This window comes from Hyla sarda, chromosome 4 (assembly GCF_029499605.1).
Source record: "Hyla sarda isolate aHylSar1 chromosome 4, aHylSar1.hap1, whole genome shotgun sequence".
Classification (NCBI taxonomy): domain Eukaryota; kingdom Metazoa; phylum Chordata; class Amphibia; order Anura; family Hylidae; genus Hyla; species Hyla sarda.
In genome coordinates this window covers 399,065,660-399,091,074 of record NC_079192.1, presented here as the reverse complement: position 1 = coordinate 399,091,074, position 25,415 = coordinate 399,065,660, and the positions used below count along the sequence as shown (strand labels likewise).

At 42.0% G+C, this 25,415-nt stretch overlaps 1 protein-coding gene across 1 annotated transcript in view; it reads left to right on the top strand.

The window, feature by feature from the left end:
* POLR3B (RNA polymerase III subunit B) overlaps positions 1–25,114 on the top strand; it is a 129,620-nt gene extending 104,506 nt beyond the window's left edge. The window contains exons 22-26 of the mRNA XM_056569913.1: positions 8,442–8,545; positions 10,798–10,964; positions 14,798–14,911; positions 21,986–22,159; positions 24,670–25,114. Of these exons, the coding sequence (XP_056425888.1) occupies positions 8,442–8,545; positions 10,798–10,964; positions 14,798–14,911; positions 21,986–22,159; positions 24,670–24,799 (689 nt within the window). The 3' untranslated portion in view covers positions 24,800–25,114. The remainder of the gene's footprint in view (positions 1–8,441; positions 8,546–10,797; positions 10,965–14,797; positions 14,912–21,985; positions 22,160–24,669) is intronic.
* Positions 25,115–25,415: the final 301 nt, after the last annotated feature.

Here is a 25,415-nt window from a genome sequence, read left to right as displayed (position 1 = left end):
GAGCCAAGTTGTAATACCGCACACAAACTGAGGACAGGTGTGGTGGTATTTTTGGAAGAAATTATCTCTTTTATAATTCTGAATTACCCTTAGAAGCTAGAGGAACAACTGAAGATCAGTGTTCCAAGATACTTTTTTTTTTAGATCAGTTCCTCTCTTCTTTTAATTTATTTTTTATTTTTTCCAAGATCTCTGCTTGCTGTCTAACACACAATCACGTAATAGACAAAACAATGCCTCAGCTCTGATATCTGCCCTTTTAACAAACCTATGCCCCTTATGTCAGTGTTTCCCCACCAGGGTGCCTCCAACTTGTCTACATCTTAGATACTTTGCTATTTATGGAGAATGTGGGGGGCAAGTACACCTAGGCAAACGGGAGGTAAAAAAAAAAACTATTTACACAGATAAAAATCGAAAAAAAACGCAGCGCACAAAGTGTCTTCAGTGCAAAAAAAATGCAATAAAAAAAAAAAATGTGTATCTTATTTACACAGGTAGTGATAAATTCTCCCCATTATAATACTGTATATCCCAGTCATGGAAAACACACAGGCCTCAAAACTGAAAGTGTTGCCCATAGCAACCAATCACAGCTCAGCTTCCTTATCTCACACCGCTTTGGAAAATGAAAGCTGTGCTGTGACTGGTTGCTATGGGCAATGAGGCCTTCACTTTAGTTTTGAAAAATGAAGCCTGTGTAGATTATTTATAGTTTTCCTGTAATTTAGGGTTTCCACACCAGCGTGCTACCAGCTGTTGCAAAACTACAACTCCCAGCATGGGAGTACCCCTTTAAGAAGGGAGGAACTTAAAAAATATTGGGGGAAATGTATCATTAGCAGTGGAGCACTTTTGGTTGTCTATATTAGGGGCACATTTTTGCAATTCAGCACCTTTTCCCCTGGTGTAGTTATACGTACTTTTGTATAAAGTAATGTTGTAGAATGATCTCCCTGTTTAGCTTTGCAGTGGTCATGTATTTATGAAATGCGTATTTCCACATTTTGTTGCGAAAAATTGCGCAAAATATAAAATTTATTCACTCAAAAACTTGTCTACACCTAAAATACTTTATTTATGAAGGGTGTGCCGGGGAAGTACACATGATGTACGCCCAGGCAAACAGGGGGGTAAAAATAACTTTATTTACACAGACAATGATAAATTCCCCCCCCCCCCCCCCCCCCCCATTATCATACATCCCAGTCATAAAAACTGAAAGTGTTGCCCATAGCAACCAATCACAGCTCAGCTTCCTTATCTCACACCGCTTTGGAAAATGAAAGCTGTGCTTTGACTGGTTGCTATGGGCGATGAGGCCTACACTTTAGTTTTGAAAAATGAAGCCTGTGTAGATTTCTAGTTTTCCTGTAATTTAGGGTTTCCCCACCAGCGTGCCTCCAGCTGTTACAAAACTACAACTCCCAGCATGCCCGGACAGCCGTTGGCTGTCCGGGCATGCTGGGAGTTGTAGTTTTGCAACAGCTGGAGGCACGCTGGTGGGGAAACACTGCTCTAGGGTCTTATCCATGTCACCAGTTGCATCTATGAATTCCCTATTAAATGCTCATTTGGAGGTTAGCAAATATTAGCCCTCCCCTGACCCTTTGGGTGACTCCCGACCCCCCTGCACATTGTTCGGAGAGTGTTGCTGGTTCTCTTTCTCTCGGTTTATGGCACAGAATAAAATTACAGTTGTGTCCTCCTGACAGTTTTCCCCTAAGCTCACATTGTTAAGACAATAATTTTTTTGTAGTTTTTTTTTATTTTCCTTCTTCTCTATTGCGGTATGTGTGTTTTGTCAAGTTCCTGTGGTGGCTTTATAATAGGGAGCCGAAGCATTGTGAGGTTTTCAATTAATCGGCTCCTTTGTGTTCCTACCACTATGCAAATGGATTACGCCGAGGCTTTCAGGGGCTTCTGGGAACAAATCCATTGTCGTCTTCGCAAGTTTTAAGTAGAAGGCTAATATAATTTCACTCTCCTGTTTAACTAGGAAAAGCGTACACAGTAATATGTACTGAAAACCGCGGAGTGTTGTGGGTTTTTGTCTTTTTTATTTAATTTTTTTGGCACTGCACAGTGTCTCGCTTTTAGGGTATGTTTACACGATGCAGATTTTCTGTCACAGATTTTAAATGTATTTATTTATGGTGCGTCAATTAGGTGCAACTGATTCGCGGAGGATCCACATCGTTTGAACATTGCCTTGCAGAAATATATAAATATTTATATTGGCAGTCTTTATTTAAAAAAATGTATTTATATATATATATATATATATATATATATATATATATATATATATATATATTATATTATATTATATTATATATTATATTATAATATATATATTATATTATATATATATAATTATTTTTATTATTAATAAAAAATAACAAGTAATATATATATATATATATATATATATATATATATAGTAAAAAAAAATATTATTCAAAGTATTAATAAATATATATGCAGGTTGTACATATTTTGCACTCCATAAATACTTTTATTTTTAGATTTGTATCTTTATCTTATCTTTACCATTCACTGTACCTTTTGTAATGGTTTTACATCTAAAATCATGTCTTTGATGTCTACAACTGGTTTTATTCTAAAAATATTTTTCTTTAACCAATATTCTTTATTTTTTGGCTAAAATTGCAGTCAGATGTTAGCTGTAATGTGAAAGTTATGTTAAAAATGTAAAATGCTTTACAAAAATTTTTTTTGTTTTGTTTTTTTAAAGTCTGTAAATATTTTTGTTTAAGTTTTTTTTTGTGATTTTTGTTCTTTAAAGGGGTATTCCAGAAATTTTTTTTTTCTAATATCAATTGGCTCCATAAAGTTAAACAGGTTTGTAAATTACTTCTATTAAAAAAATCTTAATCCTTCCAATAATTATCAGCTGCTGAAGTTGAGTTGTTCTTTTCTGTCTGGCAACAGTGCTCTCTACTGACATCTCTGCTTGTCTCGGGAATTGCAGTAGAAGAGATTTGCTACTGGGATTTGCTTCTACTCTGGACAGTTCCAGAGACAGGTGTAATCAGAGAGACAGAAAAGAACAACTCATAAGTACTGGAAGGATTAAGATTTTTAAATAGAAGTAATTTACAAACCTGTTTAACTTTCTGGAGCCAGTTGATATATAGAAAAAAGTTTTTTCCTGGATAACCCCTTTAACATTTTGAAGAGGAATCCTTGAATCACATGATCGATGAATCACATGATTTGCATTGGCAGGAATGCATGTAGGAAAACACACCGGCGGCATAGATATTTGGCATGACTTGAATCAAAAAATGGTGTGGCGCGCAAGTTATTAGACCAGTGTTTTCCAACCAGTTGCAAAACTATAACTCCCAGCATGCCTGTTATTTTTTTTATTTTTTTGTTTTTTTTTTGTATTTATTTTTTTTGTATGTTACTGTATCAGATTTTTGCATAATTGTGTTGTCTTTAATGTTAAAACCTTAATAAAAATGTATACCAAAAAAAATCAGCCGACGAACAAGTGTTGGCTCATTCGCTGATCGCTCTCCCTGTCACACAGCAATATTAGCCTCATAATAATTAGTTTAGTCGACATTTGCATTAAACAGTTTTTTAACCTCTCCCTATTGTTTTGGAATACCACCACCAAAAACTCTTGATTCACCAATAAAAAATAATGTGGAGTGGGCTTGAGGATGATTTTTTAAAACAATAGTAATAAAAATAATGTTTTTTCATTTTTTATATTAAAATGTACTAAATATATATACATATATATATATATATATATATATATATATATATATATATATATATATACACAGAGAGAGGGATAGATAGATGTATATATATGTGTGTACTTGCCCCCCCCTTTTTTTTATGGAAAATGTGTGTGTATATGTGTATATATATATATATATATATATATATATATATATATATATATAATATAGTACTGTTAGTCTGATAAAAAGGATTACAAGATTATGCAACATTCTATGATTTTGCATCTTAAAAATAAACATACGGTACATATATTTATATAATAATGAAAAAAAATATAGTATATATAAATACATAAAATCTGTATTTAGCCATTAATTATAAACTACAGTTTAATTATAAATTATTTTAACAAAAAAAATCACTTTGTAGGTTCAGCTGAGCAGATTTTCTCCTCTCATACGAGGCAGTAAACGCTCTTAATTTTAATATTGTCCCGGTAAGTATTCATTACTTTCCAACTATAACTTATTCTAAGCTCATTACGGCCTTTGTGCGCCCCGGTATCGGGGGGGCCGTCAGCTATGACTGGTGTTGCCGGCACAGTCAGCGGAGCAGAATAAGTTAATTATTTACTTGTGTCACTCGGCCTCTTGATCTAATGAAATGCACAGCTGTGTTAGATCTGCGGATGGATGTGTAGATCCCATTGTTACACGAGTCAGCAGAGGGTAGGAGCCGCTATGATGGAGAGTCCCCACTTCTTTCTGCTGTTTTGCTTTTCTGTGTCGATTTCATGCTTCTTTTATCACTCACTTTCACACAAAACAAACAACACAGCAACTGTCTGCTATGGGAACCGCTTTGGCACATAAAAGGGGTTCTCAGGGGTTTGGCGCATTCGACGGCACCTTCAGTTTAGGTTCTGCTTAGCAGTGTTATGTAGTAGGGCTTTGTAGCTACCTCATTTTTTTCTTCTTTTTTAGATCGTTGTATGTATATATGTAGACATGTTAGCAAGACCCTTTATTTCATTTTATAGTGTTTTCTTTTTATTTATTTAATTTTAATATAATGTAATTTTTTTTTTTTTTTTATCCTAACACAAATTTTTGGCGAGTCTGGGTGACAGTGATGCACTTGGGAGAGTCTTCTACGATTAACTATTCATTTCGAGCAAATCAAAAAGCGCATGTACACGTGCATTTTTTGTGACCGTCTCCCACTAAGTCCATGGACAGAACGCAAGAAAAACTCTAGCACAGTTTTTTGATACAGTTGTGCTTTTCCTGTTCACAAATCAAGAGTGTTTAGCCCTCACATGCTGTATTGAGCTTGGCAATATTCCAAAACCTTATAGAAAATGAATGTAGAGGTGGTCACGCACATTCCATGCACTCCCGGATTGGTGGAGATCCCAGCATTTGGACCAACACCAGTCAGCTTGTTACCCCAACCCTGTGGACAGAGGATAGCTTTTAAATGGGTACTCCGCTGCTCAACTGTTCCGAATGCTGGAGCCGGCGCCGGGAGCTCATGACATCATAGCCCCACCCCCTCATGACATCATGCCCCGCTCCCTCAGTGCAAGTCCATGGGAGGGGGCATCATAGCCCCGCCCCCTCAATGCAAGTCTATGGGAGGGGGCGTTACGGATTACATGAGGGGGTGGGGCTATGATGTCACGAGCTCCCGGCACCGCCCCCAGCGTTCGGAACAGTTTGTTCCAAACGCTGAGCAGCGGAGTACCCCTTTAAAATTGGGGTTACTTCTTAAATGGGCACTGTCAAATACAAAAACTTTATACGTTGTATATCTTGGCAAAACATGAACCTTTCTAATATACTTCATAAGAAAATGTTATTTCCTTTTTATAGAATCATCGCTTCTAAAATTATGACTTTATCCAAGCTGAAGCACAGGTATGAACAAAGTCCAGTAAGTGAGGGTGGGGTAGCACTCCTCTGTGCTCTCTCCTGTCTGATAGGACTCCTCTGTGCTCTCTCCTTTCTGATAGCACTCCTCTGTGCTCTCTGCTGTCTGATAGGACTCCTCTGTGCGCTCTCCGTCTGATAGCACTCCTCTGTGCTCTCTCCTGTCTGGTAGCACTCCTCTGTGCGCTCTCCGTCTAATAGCACTCCTCTGTGCGCTCTCCGTCTGATAGCACTCCTCTGTGCGCTCTCCATCTGATAGCACTCCTCTGTGCGCTCTCCGTCTCATAGCACTCCTCTGTGTGCTCGCTCCTGTCTGATAGCACTCCTCTGTGCGCTCTCCTGTCTGATAGCACTCCTCTGTGGTCTCTCCTGTCTGATAGCACTCCTCTGTGGTCTCTCCTGTCTGATAGCACTCCTCTGTGGTCTCTCCTGTCTGATAGAACTCCTCTGTGCTCTCTCCTGTCTGATAGGACTCCTCTGTGCGCTCTCCGTCTGATAGCACTCCTCTGTGCGCTCTCCGTCTGATAGCACTCCTCTGTGCTCTCTCCTGTCTGATAGCACTCCTCTGTGCTCTCTCCTGTCTGATAGCACTCCTCTGTGCGCTCTCCGTCTCATAGCATTCCTCTGTGTGCTCTCCATCTGATAGCACTCCTCTGTGCGCTCTCCTGTCTGATAGCACTCCTCTGTGCGCTCTCCTGTCTGATGGCACTCCTCTGTGCGCTCTCCTGTCTGATGGCACTCCTCTGTGCGCTCTCCTGTCTGATGGCACTCCTCTGTGCGCTCTCCTGTCTGATGGCACTCCTCTGTGCTCTCTCCTGTCTGATGGCACTCCTCTGTGCCCTCTCCTGTCTGATGGCACTCCTCTGTGCTCTCTCCTGTCTGATGGCACTCCTCTGTGCTCTCTCCTGTCTGATGGCACTCCTCTGTGCTCTCTCCTGTCTGATGGCACTCCTCTGTGCTCTCTCCTGTCTGATGGCACTCCTCTGTGCTCTCTCCTGTCTGATGGCACTCCTCTGTGCTCTCTCCTGTCCTATCACAGAGGAGTGCTAGCCCACTCTCACTTAGTGGACTTTATCCATGTCTGTGCTTCAGCTTGGACAAAGCAATGATTTTATAAGATATGATTTCTATAAAAAAGGAAATAAAAATGTCTTATTAATATTAGAAAAGTTAATGTTTTTGCCAACATATACAACATATCAAAAGTTTTTGAATCTGACGTTGCCCATTTAAGCATAGACACTTTTAAGTGTTTTATGGCCACAACTGTTCTCCTTGAAGTTCTACTAAATCAGGTCCTCAATATCTGATCCATGGGGCTATCACCATCTGACCACCACTTCCAGATCAGCTGTTAGCCAGACCCTTTATTTCATTTTAGAGTGTGTTTATTTTATTTAATGTAATTTTTTTTTTATTGTAACACAAGTTTGGGGTGAGTCTGGGTGACTGCGAGGGGGGAGTATCTGGGAGGGTTTTCTATGGTTAAATATGCATTTCGAGTAAATCTAAAAGCGTATAAGAATATACATTTTTTGACTGTCTCATACTAAAGTCAATGGATAAAACACATGAAAAACTCTTGCACAAATTTTTGAGACCGTTGTGCTTTTTCTGTTCACATTTACAGAGTCAATTCAATTTTCTCTTTGGTCATAGCAGTGTTTCCCAACCAGTGTGCCTCCAGCTGTTGCAAAACTACAACTCTCAGCATGCCCAGACAGCCGAAGGCTGTCTGGGCATGCTGGGAGTTGTAGTTTTGCAACAGCTGGAGGAACCCTGTTTGAGAACTGCTGTCATAGGAACATAAAAGGGCCCAAGAGACATCATTGGCCTAATAATGAGGTTTCTATCATGGTGTCTGTTGTATTAATGGGTAGAATATTGCTACGTGCTGCTCTATTACGATCAAATATAATTTAATTTTGAACAGAGCATTATTTGTTTTTCAGAATGAGCATTAAGGGGTAGAGAGGTCTACGGTGTTTTCTTTCAGAAACACAACACCTAAAGTTATCCCCTATCCACAGGATACAGGGATACCAAGATCACTGCCAGGACCCCACTGATCTCGAGAACAGAGGAAAACAGTCCCCCTGAATCAATGGAGTGTTTGGCGCACATACACGCTGTATTGAGCTTGGCAATATTCCAAAGCCTCATAGAAAATGAATGTGGAAGTGGCCACGCACACTCGCAGCACTCCATTCTCAGGATTGGTGAAGGTCCAAACATTTGGACCCGCACCAATCAGCTTGTTATCCCCAATCCTGTGGCCAAAGGATAGATTTTAAAGTTGGGGTTACATCTTTAGTATAGACCCTTTTTAGTGTGTTATGGCCACAACTGTTCCCTTTTGAGGTTCTACTAAATCAGGCCATCAATATCTGATCAGTGGGGCTATCAACATCTGACCACCACTTCCCGATCAGCTGTGTGCCTCGGTGTCCATATGCATAGGAAACTAAGACAGAAGTAGACAGCTCCATACATTGTGTAGTGGCCGTACATGGTTACTGCGGCTCAGTTCCTATTTACTTCAGTTGGCCGCAGTCCCACACAAGTCAAAAAACTGATTGGCAGATATATATATATGACCTATTCCTGAGGATAGACCATCAATTAGGCGACCCGAAAACCCCCATTAAAGTTGGAATATCTATCTTTAGACCAATGAACAACAGGACCAATTTATGATACTTTCTGAAAGCAAAACAAAAAAAAATGTCATAAATAAATAAAATAAAATGACATTATACGTTTTATTTCTTTTTTTCCCAGGTGTATGCGGTTTGATAGTTCAGCAAGAAGATATGCCGTTTGCTGATACAGGGATTTGCCCCGATATCATCATGAATCCTCATGGTTACCCTTCCCGTATGACGGTTGGTGTCACAATTTTGATGTAATTTTTTTACATAAATCTTTAGTCTATTTTTTTTTTTTTTTTATATAAACATATTTATTTATATATATATATATATATATATATATATATATATATATATATAATATATAAATAAATTACAATTAACCCCTTTCCAAGAGTGGATGTGGTGCACGCCCCTGTTTTTATCAGGCGTCTGTGGAATTTTGGTGAACTTTTTTTTTTTGTTGTTTTTTTTTTACACTAAATTCTATGCTGAGCTTTCCGTGGTTTTTATAATTTTTTGTGCCACACACAACATTTAGAAAAAAAAAAATTGTGTGTGACTTAACAAGAGGGGGGCTGGACCGCCAGCATCCCGACAGAATTATTATAATTTACGCCAGACACTTAAAGGTAGTTTTGCAACAGCTGGAGGCACCCTGGTTGGGGAAGCACTGCCTTAGAGACAAGCAACCGATGCCAGAAGAGGCTGAAACCCATTTTTTTTAATCATCTCTCCATTGAAAACACTTGCACCTTCTGCCCAGCTGAGCGTGCATCTGTTTGGGGGAATTAGGACTAGCTATTAAAGTGGTACTCCTGTGCCCCAGCATTCTGAACTTATTGTTCAGAACGCTTGGAGCGGGTTGCCGTGATAGTGATGTCACGACCACACCCCATCATACCAAACCTCTTCTATTCATGTCTATGGGAGGGGGGCATATCGGGAAGTTACGACCACTGCCACCGGAACCCCACATTTGTTTAGAACGCCGGGTGCTGCAGGAGATCGAGGGGTTCCCCAGCAACGGGACCCCCGTGATCAGACATGTTATCCTTTGAATAGGGGATAAGATGTCTAGCAGTGGAGTACCCCTTTAAAGATATATGGCCTCCTTTACAGCAGGGCCAGATTCATAAGCACTAGGCTTTTGATATGAACATACAAACATGGGATCTAGTGAAGCTAGAACATTGGAGCCTTTAACTTTTAAAATATTAGGGATACTTTACAATAGTTTTCCAAGGTCTGACAGGCACTGGGTGAATACCAAGCACATGAGGTTTTTTGGAACAATCTACGTTTAATAGGGCAGAATCCTGTTAATGGTTTTATATGGACGCGAAACCAATAAACCTCCAGCTGCTTGTAATGTCGACCGTAGAGACAATGTGATTGGGGAAGTGATTTCAGTTCCCCCTGTAAGAAAGATGAGGAGTAATCCAGTGCAATGTTATTTGTCACGGTGTTTAGGATTGTGGTGGGCGCAATTATTATGAGATCAGGCTGCCATTTAGTGTGGTTATTAAAAGGCTGGGATGTTAACCCTAAACACTGTAACACAACTATAAAATACAACAAAAACAAAGTTAGTTGGTGCATCGGCGTCCACTAAACAGCATTGACTGTACCTCTGACTGTCCAGGACTCTGCCTCGAAAGTTTTGCAGACGTTTTACATGCATTTTTTTTTTTATTGTTCCAGTGACTATAAAAACACTTAAGGAAAATTTGTAAAATGTCTCTGAAGTCATTGGCATGGGGGCAGGGAGAGGACATGGCAGCGCTGCAGGGAGGACAAGTAGCCTATCACTGCAGGGACTTCAAGAGGCTGGAAAAGCTGGGTGGCACGCAGTAGAAGAGTGTCTATGCAAGTCTATGAGACTTTAGTTACATCTCCTGATTGTGTTACTCTCGGGCTGCAAACATTTCCCCCAGTTATAAACATCCTGTCGCTAGACCAGCCTCATGGTAAAGTATGATTTAACTATCTGGCAGGCAGGGCCGTAGAATAGTTAGTGCAGGGGCAGGAAGAGGGGACAGGGCTGGCAGGGGAGAGAAGATTTACTGCGGGCTGAGAGAAGAGTAAGAGGGGGACAGAATACATTGGCACGGGGGCAGGGAGAGGGCATGGCAGCACTGTAGTGAGGAGTGCAGGGAGGACGAGGAGTCTATTACTGCCGGGGCTTCAGGACACTGGGAAAGCTGGGTGGCATGCAGTAGAAGAGTGTTGCTTTTCCTTTCCCACAACGTTTAGGTAGGAAGACTGGGCAACGCCGGGTAATCAGCTAGTCGGTTAAAAAGAGTGGGGTAAAGAGTGCGCTGTAACTATGGAAACACACAGCTCTACACAGGAGCTGTAGATACAAAGCTGAAGGATAATTCTTAGTAAAGACTGTTTGCTGTGTTGTTGCTTAAATTTGTATTTTTTTATTTTAATTATTTTATAAATTAATGCAGTGCATATCCCTTATTGTCTTTCGGCAGGTTGGGAAGCTGATCGAACTCTTGGCCGGAAAGGCCGGGGTCTTGGATGGCAGATTTCACTATGGAACAGCCTTTGGGGGCAGCAAAGTAAAGGATGTGTGTGAAGACCTGATACGATACGGTTATAATTACTTGGGGAAAGATTATGTAACCTCTGGGATAACTGGGTAAGAATTCCTTTCGTAAGGGTTTGATCACATGTGGCACATTTGTTTCAGATATTTCTGCGACAGACTCATGTTGGTCTTTATTTGTATACTAGAAGTTATTCTGGCCACACATGATCCGTTACACCGGGCAAAGTACGGATGTTCTTTCTGGGAATGTTCTGAAGGCTTAAGATTTTCAAGTACTGTAGAAGTCCACCAGAGTACCCCTTTAAGGCTCACATACACATAGATTCAATGAATTTTCACAATCTCATAAAGTTATCCATTGTAGGAGATGACAAGCAGACTGGTGAGAATCTGTTCTCTGGGGCCCCTGCCAAACTTAGAGCGGGGACACAACTGTCCCCGAAATGAATGGTGTGGACTACGCCTGCACAGCCATACTCCAAGGGGTACTCCGGTGAAAATGAAATGTTTTCAGATCAAATGAATCCAGAAAGTTAAACAGATTTGTAAATTACTTCTCTTTAAAAATCTTAATCCTTCCAGTACTTATGAGCTGCTGAATACTACAGAGGAAGCTGTGTAGTCCTTTCCAGTCTGACCACAATGCTCTCTGCTGACACCTCTGTCTGTGTCAGGAACTGTCCAGAGCAGGAGAGGTTTGCTTTGGGGATTTGCTCCTACTCTTAAAGGTACTAAAAGGCTTAAAGGGGTAGTCCAGTGGTGAAAAACTTATCCCCTATCCTAAGGATAGGGGATAAGTTTGAGATCGCGGGGGGTCCGACCGCTGGGGCCCCCTGCGATCTCTCTGTACGGGGCCCCGGCTCTCCGCCGAGATAGCGGGTGTCGACCCCCGCACGAGGCGGCGGCCGACACGCCCCCTCAATACATCTCTATGGCAGAGCCGGAGATTGCCGAAGGCAGCGCTTCGGCTCTGCCATAGAGTTGTATTGAGGGGGCGTGTCGGCCGCCGCCTCGTGCGGAGGTCGACACGCCCCCTTCCCGCGGGCTGTCGGGGCTCCGTACAGGAGATCGCAGGGGGCCCCAGCGGTCGGACCCCCCGCGATCTGCAACTTATCCCCTATCCTTAGGATAGGGGATAAGTTGCTCACCACTGAATCACCACTGGACTACTCCTTTAAAGGGGTACTCCAGTGGAAAACATTTTTATTTATTTTTTAAATCAACTGGTGCCAGAAAGTGAAACAGATTTGTAAATGACTTCTATTAAAAAATCTTTACCCTTCCAGTACTTTTTAGCAGCTGTATGTTACAGAGGAAATTCTTTTCTTTTTGAATTTCTTTTTTGTCTTGTCCACAGTGCTCTCTGCTTACACCTGATGCCTGTTTCAGGAACTGTCCAGAGCAGGAGAAAAATCTCCATTGCAAACCTATGCTGCTCTGGATAGTTCCTGATATGGACAGAGGTGTCAGCAGAGAGCACTGTGGACAAGACAAAAAAGAAATTCAAAAAGAAAAGAATTTCCTCTGTAGCATACAGCTGCTAAAAAGTACTGGAAGGGTAAAGATTTCTTAATAGAAGTAACTTATAAATCTGTTGATTTAAAAAAAAAATTCTATTTAAGATTCTTAAATAGAAGTAATTTATTTTAAAAATCTGTAAAAAGAAAACTTTCTGGCATCAGCTGATTTGTTTTCCATCGGAGTACCCCTTTAAGCTTTAATACCTGACACTGCCCATGGACAATAGTGTTGCTATTTGAGGTGGCTAAAATGCAGACGTTGAGACTGAGTACAATGCAATATAAAGAAGAAACAGAGTATCATTGCATTATCTTCTAAAGGTGTAACAAATACTGTGTGCGTAGTATGATATAGAGGTGTAACAAATACTGTGTGGGCAGTATAATATAGAGGTGTAACAAATACTGTGTGTGCAGTATGATATAGAGGTGTAACAAATACTGTGTGTGTAGTATGATATAGAAGTGTAACAAATACCGTGTGTGCAGTATGATATAGAGGTGGTAACAAATACCGTGTGTGCAGTATGAAATAGAGGTGTAACAAATACTGTGTGCGTAGTATGATATAGAGGTGTAACAAATACTGTGTGTGCAGTATGATATAGAGGTGTAACAAATACTGTGTGTGCAGTATGATATAGAGGTGTAACATATACTGTGTGTGCAGTATGATATAGAGGTGTAACAAATACTGTGTGTGCAGTATGATATAGAGGTGTAACAAATACTGTGTGTGCAGTATGATATAGAGGTGTAACAAATACTGTGTGTGCAGTATGATATAGAGGTGTAACAAATACTGTGTGTGCAGTATGATATAGAGGTGTAACAAATACTGTGTGTGCAGTATGATATAGAGGTGTAACATATACTGTGTGTGCAGTATGATATAGAGGTGTAACAAATACTGTGTGTGCAGTATGATATAGAGGTGTAACAAATACTGTGTGTGCAGTATGATATAGAGGTGTAACAAATACTGTGTGTGCAGTATGATATAGAGGTGTAACATATACTGTGTGTGCAGTATGATATAGAGGTGGTAACAAATACTGTGTGTGCAGTATGATATAGAGGTGTAACAAATACTGTGTGTGCAGTATGATATAGAGGTGTAACAAATACTGTGTGTGCAGTATGATATAGAGGTGTAACAAATACTGTGTGTGCAGTATGATATAAAGGTGTAACAAATACTGTGTGTGCAGTATGATAGAGGTGTAACAAATACTGTGTGTGCAGTATGATATAGAGGTGTAACAAATACTGTGTGTGCAGTATGATATAGAGGTGTAACAAATACTGTGTGTGCAGTATGATATAGAGGTGTAACATATACTGTGTGTGTGCAGTATGATATAGAGGTGTAACAAATTCTGTGTGTGCAGTATGATATAGAGGTGTAACAAATACTGTGTGTGCAGTATGATATAGAGGTGTAACAAATACTGTGTGTGCAGTATGATATAGAGGTGTAACAAATACTGTGTGTGCAGTATGATATAGATGTGGTAACAAATACTGTGTGTGCAGTATGATATAGAGGTGTAACAAATACTGTGTGTGCAGTATGATATAGAGGTGTAACAAATACTGTGTGCAGCATGATATAGAGGTGTAACAAATACTGTGTGCAGCATGATATAGAGGTGTAACAAATACTGTGTGTGCAGTATGATATAGAGGTGTAACATATACTGTGTGTGCAGTATGATATAGAGGTGTAACAAATACTGTGTGTGCAGTATGATATAGAGGTGTAACAAATACTGTGTGTGCAGTATGATATAGAGGTGTAACAAATACTGTGTGTGCAGTATGATATAGAGGTGTAACAAATACTGTGTGCAGCATGATATAGAGGTGTAACAAATACTGTGTGCAGCATGATATAGAGGTGTAACAAATACTGTGTGTGCAGTATGATATAGAGGTGTAACAAATACTGTGTGTGCAGTATGATATAGAGGTGTAACAAATACTGTGTGTGCAGTATGATATAAAGGTGTAACAAATACTGTGTGTGCAGTATGATAGAGGTGTAACAAATACTGTGTGTGCAGTATGATATAGATGTGGTAACAAATACTGTGTGTGCAGTATGATATAGAGGTGTAACAAATACTGTGTGCAGTATGATATAGAGGTGTAACATATACTGTGTGCAGTATGATATAGAGGTGTAACATATACTGTGTGTGCAGTATGATATAAAGGTGTAACAAATACTGTGTGTGCGGTATGATATAGAGGTGTAACAAATACTGTGTGTGCAGTATGATATAGAGGTGTAACAAATACTGTGTGTGCGGTATGATATAGAGGTGTAACAAATACTGTGTGTGCAGTATGATATAGAGATGTAACAAATAATATTTATGTATCTGTCCTCCCTTTTAGAGAACCTTTGGAGGCTTATATTTACTTTGGCCCTGTGTACTACCAGAAGCTGAAGCACATGGTGCTAGATAAGATGCATGCCCGAGCAAGAGGACCCAGAGCTGTTCTTACAAGGTAACTTCATGTGGTATCATATATAGAAAGATGCAGGTAAGAAGAGTCATGCACTCCAACCAGGGTGCCGCCAGCTGTTGCAAAACTACAACTCCTAGCATGCCCGGACAGCCAACGGCTGTCCGGGCATGCTGGGAGTTGTAGTTTTGCAACAGCTGGAGGTCCGCAGGTTGAAGACCACTGCTCTATACTATATCGAAGCAAACATAAATAAAGTAATTAATTAGTTAATTAATTAAATAAATTAATATATTAAAGGTGCATTGGGCTCCCGGTGTGCGCGAACATCAAGGGTCCCAAGCAAGGGACCAGCGATGAGCGAATTTTTCTAAAATTGTATTAAACGCTACTGCTATTTCATTCTAATGGGGGGGGGGGGGGGGGGAGAGAGCATGTGACCCCCCCCCCCCCCCCTCACATTCCAGTCAAAGGCGGGGTCCCGGGCTTCTGAATGTTGTCAAGACGGTGAAGAGAGCGATGTCTGAGCTTACGTGTTGCTGGGTTGCGACCGCTGGGTGCACCTGCGATCTCCTGCACGGCAGCCTTCAGGAAGGGGGTGTGCCTACCCTTGGCAGAAGCCGCGGCCGACACGTCCTCTCAATTTATCTAGGAGATACATGAAGGAGGTGTGTCGGCCACCGCTTCGTTCAGGAGACAGCACACTCCTCTTCCTGGGGACTGCCGGGGTCCTGTGCTGGAAAATGCAGGGATCCCAACGGTTGGACCCCCATGATCTAAAACTTTTCCCTGTCCTGTGGATAGGGGGTAAGTTTAATTTCTCTGGAGTACTCCTTTAGGGATCGACCGATTATCAGTTTGGCCAATATTATTGGCTGATATTCACGATTTTGGACATTATCGGTATCGGCAATTACCTTGCCGATATACCGATAATGCCCAGCCCATACCCGCACCCCCCTGCCTCCCCGGCCAGGGACCACCGCCCCATTGCCTCCCCCATCCCCGGTTTTATAATTACCTGTTCCCGGGGCCTGGGGTCCGCGCTACTTCTGGCTCCTGCGCTCTGCGCAGCGCAATGACGGGGGACATCCTCAACGGAACGTCACCGCGCACAGTGACAGCTCAGGACACCGCCGAAGCCAGAAGTAGTACGGACCCCGGGAACAGGTAATTATAAAACCGGGGATGGGGAAGGCAATGGGGCAGCGGTGGTGGTGGTTGGACTAGGTAGGACCCCAGGACGGACAGGGGGAGAGAAGCGGGTGGCGGCGGCGGCGGTCTATTGCTCCGCAAAAGCCACTGCAGTTGATTGATTTAAAACGCCCGCTTTAAATCATTTTTCCGGGTGGGGGGGGGAGGGTAATAGCCGATAACCTATACAAGTTATCGGCTATCGGCCTGAAAGGTCGCAGATTATTGGTATCGGCCCTAAAAAAAATCGATATCGGTCGATCCCTATACTCCTTTAAGATATGTTGGGATCCTGTCTGGTTTCTACTAAATATGGATATGTATTGCAATGCAGTCTATGAGGCTTGATGTGAGTGATTGCTCAGTCCTCAGTGTGTGGAGAGGTGACCTGACGGCATCTGTTCCAGACATGTCTGGACTGAGCCGCTGTCAGTAAAAGCTGTGACCACGTCTCCCGTGTGTACTCAGTGGGCTGTGCTTTGCTTTGAGCTATTGCTGTGGATGTTTTCCAAAGCAAATACCAGCACTGGGTTTTCTTTAGTTCCTTTTTATTTCATACCTTTGTCATCCCCAACCTGTGGCTCTCCAGCTGTTGCCAAACTACAACGCCCAGCATGCCATGACAGCCGTAGGCAATTGTATTGTCATGAGTGTGACATTAGCATCCGCAAGAGATACACAAGTGCGGGTGCAAGTTATTCAACGGTCGTCAAACAGTTTCATGTCATTGCAAGTGTGAAAGTGTCATGAAAGTCATCAGTGTAACCCCATCCAGCTTACCAAGGACTTGTGAGGCATGGATGTGTTTTGGTCATACAGAACTAGTGTAAAAAAAAAAATGGAGGAGGTGATGCTGGCGAGTAGTGTACAGGTGTCGTAACTGTGTGTTACTTTGTGAGTCATGCAAGGGATGTGAGTGTGAGTGACCCCAATATATTGTTTACAGTAAAGGGAATGTGGTGAGCCACGGGTGTAGTGGGGTAGATGTTAGTGCCCAAGGGGTAGATGGTATTAACCCCTTCGTGTTCGTGAAGCCAGGGCGTGGTTTTCCTGTATAACCACCTGAAGGTAGTGTTAAGGTTGACTGCTGGTTAGACCTTTAAAATGTGAGTTACTGCCGCTGTATATTGCTTAGTGTCGACACAAAGAAATAAACACCAGACAAAAAGTTGGTATAATCTCCTTCTCAGCATACTGGCTAAAGAGCTGTCCCAAGGAGTTCTGTTTATTATACGGAAGTACATTGTTTTTTACAGTTGACAAAAAAGGGGAGGTTCATCATCACATCAAAATGATCTTGTTATATTTTGATTAGTTACTTGAGTATTGCGTCTGTATATATTAGCATTCTAAGCATCCATTTGTTTCTTAACCATAGGTCACTTATGTTGCCTTCTCCCTATTCTACCAGAAAATTCCTGATGTCTTCATCCTTCTGCACAGTCTATCTTTCTTCAGATGTCTTGTCTCTAACTTCCAACTTCTTCTTTATCTTGCGTCGTTTGGCCTCGTCCCAAGGTCTTCATCTTAGTTACAAGCAAATAGCAAGCTGATATGTCTCCTAAGGAAAATGTTTTTCTGCAGCATATTAGCATATATATCTATTTTGTAATATATATATATATATATATATATATATATATATATATATATATATATAAATATATATAGATCAGTAATCAAAATCATAATGGTCATCCTTATCAGTAGCACCGCTAGTTCTAGGTCAGGCAGGGGCAATAAAGAGTCCAAAGCCAGGTTAAGGGTAACGGTAGCTTTTACTGAGGTTAGACAGGTTGTACAGTCTATGCAGTTCAGCCAATATCCCAGAGAGGTGGCCAGTGACACAGGGGGACCTCACAGCTTTGTGGGAGTTGCAGTGACTTGACAGACTATACTGCAGGCCACGGTGAATAGACAGTAGACTTGACTGACTTGAAGACTGACAATTTGATGACTTAAGCTTACTTGCAATTAATAGGTGGCTTCAGACTTTAGGCTTGAGGCCTCCAATGCTCTGGACACGGATACTGGAACACTGGACTGGACTTGACCTCAGCAGAAGTAGCAATGATCTTAGGCTGCATTCACACTACGTTTTGTACATACGGGTGCCGGCTCTGGCGGGGGGAGGGGCAAACCGGGTGCTCCAGTACCCCGGCCGGATCAGCCCGTGACTCCATTTACTTTAATGAGCCGACCGGAGTCAAACGGTGACTCCGGTCGGCTCAGTTTTGACCCGTATGAGGTTTTGGACCGGACCTAAAACGGTAGTATACTACGGCTTTAGGTCCGGTCACAAAACTGCATACGGGTCAAAACTGAGCCAACCGGAGTCACCGTTTCACTCCGGTTGGCTCATTAAAGTAAATGGAGTTCAGCGCTGGTCCGGCTGGGGTACGGAAGCACCCGGTTTGCCCCGCCGGATCCGGCACCCGTATGTACAAAACGTGGTGTGAATGCAGCCTAAGAGAAAAAGTGATTGCAGCTCCTCCCCATCTTATATAGGGGGCTGTGCAAGGAGCCCATAGGTCACTAGAGAGGTCACTGGGTTTTCTGGGTAACAATCATATGACTTAAACAAGTGACTTAAACATAATCATGTGACTAACAATAAAGGTCCTTTACTCATTATGTGAAAACTCTTTATGGGGAAACCTATATACACACACAGGGGGAGATACTGCAGGAGAGCCCCAGGGATAGACAGGTACTCAACCTGACAGGACAGAAGGACCATATCCCGTACTGGGACACCACAGTAACAAATTATTTAATCCCCTGCTTTTTTTTGTACATTTGCCCCCTGACAAAAAACTGATCCGTCTATATTTTTATTGGTCGGTTTATTTGAACAGCGAGAGAGAGAGAATAACCACCACAACAACAAAAAACTAGAAAAACACATTTCAAATTAGTTATGAATTGATTTGCATTTTACTTAGTGAAATACATATTTAAAATATCTAAATCATTCAGATGATCATTGGTAAACTTCAGACGGGCCTGTTCATGTGCTTTCTTGATGACTATGGTCCCAGCTGCCTTGAGATCATTGACAAGATCTTCCCGTGTAGTTCTGGGCTGATTCCTCACCATTCTCATGATCATTGAAACTCCACCGGGTGAGATCTTGCATAAAGGCCCCGACCGAGAAAGATTGACAGCTAGTTTGTGTTTCCCCAATCTGCGAATAATTGCACCAACTGTTGTAAACTTCTCCCCCAGCTCCTTGGCGATGGTCTTGTAGCCCATTCCAGCGTTGTGTAGGTCTACAACTTGTCCCTGACATCCTTGGACGGCTCTTTGGTCTTGGCCATGGTGGAGAGTTTGGAATCTCATTGCTTCTGTGGACAGGTGTCTTTTATACAGGTAACAAGCTGAGATTACGAGCCCTCCCTTTAGGAGAGTGCTTCTAATCTCAACTTGTTACCTATATGAAAGACACATGGGAAACAGGAATCTTGCTGATTCATATGGCATCAAATACTTTGTAAAAAAAAAGTAGAAAACAAATAATTTCATAGCTTATTTGAAATGCTTTTTTCTGTATTTTTGTTGCTTTTCTGTCTCTCACTGTTTAAATAAGCCGACCATTAAAATAATAGACCGATCATTTTCTTTGTCAGTGGGCAAATGTACAAAATCAGCAGAGGGATCAAATATAATTTTTCTTTACTGTAAGCGAATTGTGTGAATGGCATTGGTATGCCTCTAAGTGTTATGTGCATAGATAAAGAACACATACATGCTCACAATATATACACTGCTCCAAAAAATTAAGGGAACACTAAGATGCCACATTCTAGATCTGAATGAATGAACTAATCGTATGAAATACTTTCCTCTTTACATAGTTGAATGCGCTGACAACAAAATCACACAAAAATTATCAATGCAAATCAAATGTATCAACCCATGGAGGTCTGGATATGGAGTCACACTCAAAATCACAGTGGAAAACCCCAGTACAGGCTGATCCAACTTTATGTAATGTCCTTAACCCCTTAACGAAGCAGGACGTATATTTACGTCCTGCGCCGGCTCCCTCGATATGAAGCCACCACATCGCATCGGTCCCGGCGCTCATCAACGGCCGGGACCCGCGGCTAATACCACACATCGCGGCAATGTGCGGTATTAACCCTTGAGAAGCGGCGGTCAAAGCTGACTGCCGCTTCTAAAGCGAAAATGAAAGTATCCCGGCTATTCAGTCGGGCTGTTCGGGACTGCCGCAGTGAAATCGCTGCGTCCCGAACAGCTTACAGGACACCGGGAGGGCCCTTACCTGCCTCCTCGGTGTCTGATCGACGAATGACTGCTCCGTCCCCTATGGGACCTATAACACTGCAAAAAAAAAAAAAGTTAAAAAAAAAGTGTTAATAAAGGTCATTTAACCCCTTCTCTAATAAAAGTTTGAATCACCCCCCTTTTCCCATAAAAAAAAAATAAAACAGTGTAAATTAAAAAAAAAATTAAAAAAATGTGGTATCGCCGTGGGCGTAAATGTCCGAACTATAAAAATATATCATTAATGAAACCGCATGGTCAATGGCGTATGTGCAAAAAAATTCCAAATTCCCAAAAAGCGTATTTTGGTCACTTTTTATACCTTTAAAAAATGAATAAAAAGTGATCAAAAAGTCCGATCAAAACAAAAATTAAAAACTTCAGATCACGGCACAAAAAATTAGCCCTCATACCGCCCTGTACGTGGAAAAATTAAAAAGTTATAGGGGTCAGAAGATGACATTTTTAAACGTATAAATTTTCCTGCATGTAGTTATGATTTTTTCCAGAAGTGCGACAAAATCAAACCTATATAAGTAGGGGATCATTTTAACCGTATGGACCTACAGAATAATAAGGTGTCATTTTTACCAAAATATACACTGCGTAGAAACGGAAGCCCCCAAAAGTTACAAAATGGCGTTTTTTCTTCGATTTTGTTGCACAATTATTTTTTTTTCCCTTTCGCCGTGAATTTTTGGGTAAAATGACTAATGTCACTGGAAAGTAGAATTGGTGACCCAAAAAATAAGCCATAATATGGATTTTTAGGTGGAAAATTGAGAGGGTTATGATTTTTAAAAGGTGAGGAGGAAAAAACGAAAGTGGAAAAACCCTGAGTCCTTAAGGGGTTAAAACAAGACACAATGAGGCTCAGTAGTGTGTGTGGCCTCCACGTGTCCGTATGACCTCCCTACAATGCCTGGGCATGCTCCTGATGAGGTGGCGGATGGTCTCCTGAGGGATGTCCTCCCAGACCTGGACTAAAGCATCCGCCAACTCCTGGACAGTCTGTGGTGCAACGTGGCGTTGGTGGATGGAGCGAGACATGATGTCCCAGATGTGCTCAATCGGATTCAGGTCTGGGGAACGGGCGGCCAGTCCATAGCACCAATGCCTTCCTCTTGCAGGAACTGCTGACACACTCCAGCCACATGAGGTCTAGCATTGTCTTGCATTAGGAGGAACCCAGGCCCAACCGCACCAGCATATGATCTCACAAGGGGTCTGAGGATCTCATCTTGGTACCTAATGGCAGTCAGGCTACCTCTGGCAAGCACATGGAGGGCTGTGCGGCCCCCCAAAGAAATGCCATCCCACACCATTACTGACCCACCGCCAAACCGGTCATGCTGGAGGATGTTGCAGGCAGCAGAAAGTTCTCCACAGCGTCAAGCCCCCTCCCATAGACTTGCATTGAGTGGGCGGGGCGTGACTTCATGTGGGGGCGGGACTATGACGTCAATCGCTCCCGACTCCAGCGTTCAGAACAGTTTATTCCAAATGCTGAGCAGCAGAGTACCCCTTTAAAGCTGGGTTCACGTATACAAAGGGATTCGGCACCATCCCAGATGGGAACATTGGATGCCACAGTCTGGATCTTTGGCCATAGTTTTTCTCTACTTTCTCCAGGCAGCCCACTGAAGGACGATCCCGTGATGGTGGATTGCGTCTTGGAGAGATGGAACGTGACTGTTTGATCGGCTATGGTGCCAGCATGCTGCTCCTGGAGAGGCTGATGATTTCCAGCGACGCCTTTGAGGTGGATGTTTGTGGACAGTGCGGATTACTTGGTTATTCTGGCTGGTAAGTCTGTCCGGGTATATATATATATATATATATATATATATATATATATATATATATATATAATATGTATTTACCCTCCTTGGACTATTTTATTCGTGTTAAATTGTGAATCACATTTATGCATATTACACTGATTTCAATAGGAGCGCCATCAATGTAACTCTAAGGCCTTCAGTTGGAAGGAGTCTCAGTCTTCCTTTCAGTGATCCATCTATGGTGGGATCCCAGCCCCCTGCTGGTTATACTTTCTGATGTGTCTAGGTGACACGTGATAAAAGTTCTCATACCCTCTGTCCTGCACATACAGAAGTATATATAGGGAAGTGGCATATCCTCTGGTGTAATCTATGAATATGAAGCTTAATAATGTAATCTGCTATTAAAGTATTGTCACCATTATTATCATTGTCATAACCATCATCATTACTATAATTACCACCACCAGCATGACTCTTGCCACAACCATATTTACGAAGTGTGATTATAAAGAGAACATGACTAAGTCGTCAGCATATCATGACTGTAGATTGCAACAGATGCTGCCCGTCACTTGAACCGCCATTGTTAACTCTCTCCCCACCACCACCATCCTCATCATTCTCAATGTCCTCATTACTCTCACCACCTTTCTCAGCATCATCACCACCATCATTATTACCACCATCCTTGTCATTCTCACTCACCACCATGATCATCACGATCACCATTGTCACCCCCACCATCATCATCACTGTCACCCCCACCATCATCATCACTGTCACCCCCACCATCATCATCACTGTCACCTTGTCCACCATCATCATATTCACCACTAACAATTATTACCATTCTCACTTTCATCATCACTCTTACCATTGTCATCACTCTCACTGCTACCATTACTGTCACCATCGTCATCACTCTCACCACCACTACAATCATCCTCACTTTCACCACCACCCTTGTCATTCTCACGGCCATTCTTACTCTCACCACCCCCCCCCCCCCCACCATCATTACTATCACTCTCACTATCATCATCATCCTCACCACCATCATAATCCTCATAATTTTTTTCACCACCACCGTCCTCACTCTACCATCATCATCCTCACCACCATTATCATCACTCTCGGTACCATCATCATTATTCCAACCATAATCATCATCATTACTTTTACCACCATCATCATCATCACTCTTACTACCATCATCATTATTCCAACCACCACCATAATCATCATCATCATTACTTTTACCACCATCGTCATCACTCAGTACCATCATCATCATTTCTCTCACCACCATCACTCTCACTACTATCCTCATCCTTACCACCACCATAATCATTACTTTTACCACCATCATCATCACCCTCACTTCCATCATCATCCTCACCACCATAATCATCATCATTACTTTTTACCATTTTACCACCATCGTCATCACTCTCAGTACCATCATCATCATTTCTCTCACCACCATTACTCTCACTACTATCCTCATCCTTACCACCACCATAATCATTTCTTTTACCACCATCATCATCACCCTCACTTCCATCATCCTCCTCACCACCATAATCATCATCATTACTTTCACCACCACCATCATCATCACTCTTGGTACCATCATCATTATCATTCCTACCACCATTATCATTATTACTTTCACCACCATCATCATCACTCTTACTACCATCATCATTATTCCAACCACCACCATAATCATCATCATTACTTTTACCACCATCGTCATCACTCTCAGTACCATCATCATCATTTCTCTCACCACCATTACTCTCACTACTATCCTCATCCTTACCACCACCATAATCATTTATTTTACCACCATCATCATCACCCTCACTTCCATCATCCTCCTCACCACCATAATCATCATCATTACTTTCACCACCACCATCATCATCACTCTTGGTACCATCATCATCATCATTCCTACCACCATAATCATTATTACTTTCACCACCATCGTCATCACTCTCACTACCATCATCATTATTCCCACCATCACCACCATAATAATCATCATTACTTTGAACCACCATAGTCATCCCTCCCACTACCATCATCCTCATCACTCTCCTACTACCACAGTATTTACTCTCATGTCCAACATCATAATTCTCACCACCATGATCACTCTCACCACCATCATCGTCATCATCATCACTCTCGCCACCATCGTCATCATCATCACTCTAACCTCCTTTAGCTTCACTCTCTCTGCCTCATCGTTCTGATGTTGGTAAGAGTGTGTGTCAGCAGTGTATTACATGGTTATGAGTGATGTTAGGATAATGATAGTGACAATAGTGATGTTGGTGAGTGTAAGAGTCAACAGCGTGACAGGGACACAAATGCTGTCAACACAAGTGACTGATCACCCACCGCCATCAACCAGTATCATCGCTCTCCGCCACCACCATAAATCACTGTCGCCATAATCCTCATCATCATCATTATTTTCCGATCTTATCCCTAATCTCTGTGTATGTATTTCATTAGGTGCCATTACTGCAAATCATCCTGCCACGTATCTTCCTTGCGGATCCCCTACGCCTGCAAACTCCTGTTCCAAGAACTACAGTCGATGAATATCATACCCAGGCTTAAGCTGTCAAGATACAACGAGTGACCACCTTGTTAAAAATGAATAAACCAGGGAGAAGTAAGGATTAGGATAGAGACGCCGTGTGGCAGACGCTGATTTATTTATGGGGCGCCCGGTGTTTCTGCGGGGCTGGCTGTGTGCCACAGGTACAGGCGGGCGCGGATATCTGGATTTCGGGATGGACGAGTTGTACGTCTCGTGGCGCTTTTTTTTTTTTTTTTGTATTTTATTTGTAAAAATGATAGACGTTCGGAGAACATTGAGACCCATGGATGTGAGGAGATGTTTTGTAGATTATTTACGTTCCTCGCCTGTGCTGAACATTAATAAAATGTGAAAATTTGGTTTATTTCATGGCTCTATGCTTAGGTTTTATTTTTTCAATTACATCGGTGTTTCCCAGCCAGTGTGCCTCCAGCTGTTGCAAAACTACAACTCCCAGCATGCCCGGACAGCCAACGGCTGTCCGGGCATGCTGGGAGTTTTAGTTTTGCAATAGCTGGAGGCACACCGGCTGGGAAACCCTAAATTACAGGAACACTAGAAATAATCTACACAGGCTTAATTTTTCTAAACTAAAGGGAAGGCCTCATCGCCCATAGTAACCAGTCACAGCACAGCTTTCATTTTCCAAAGGGGT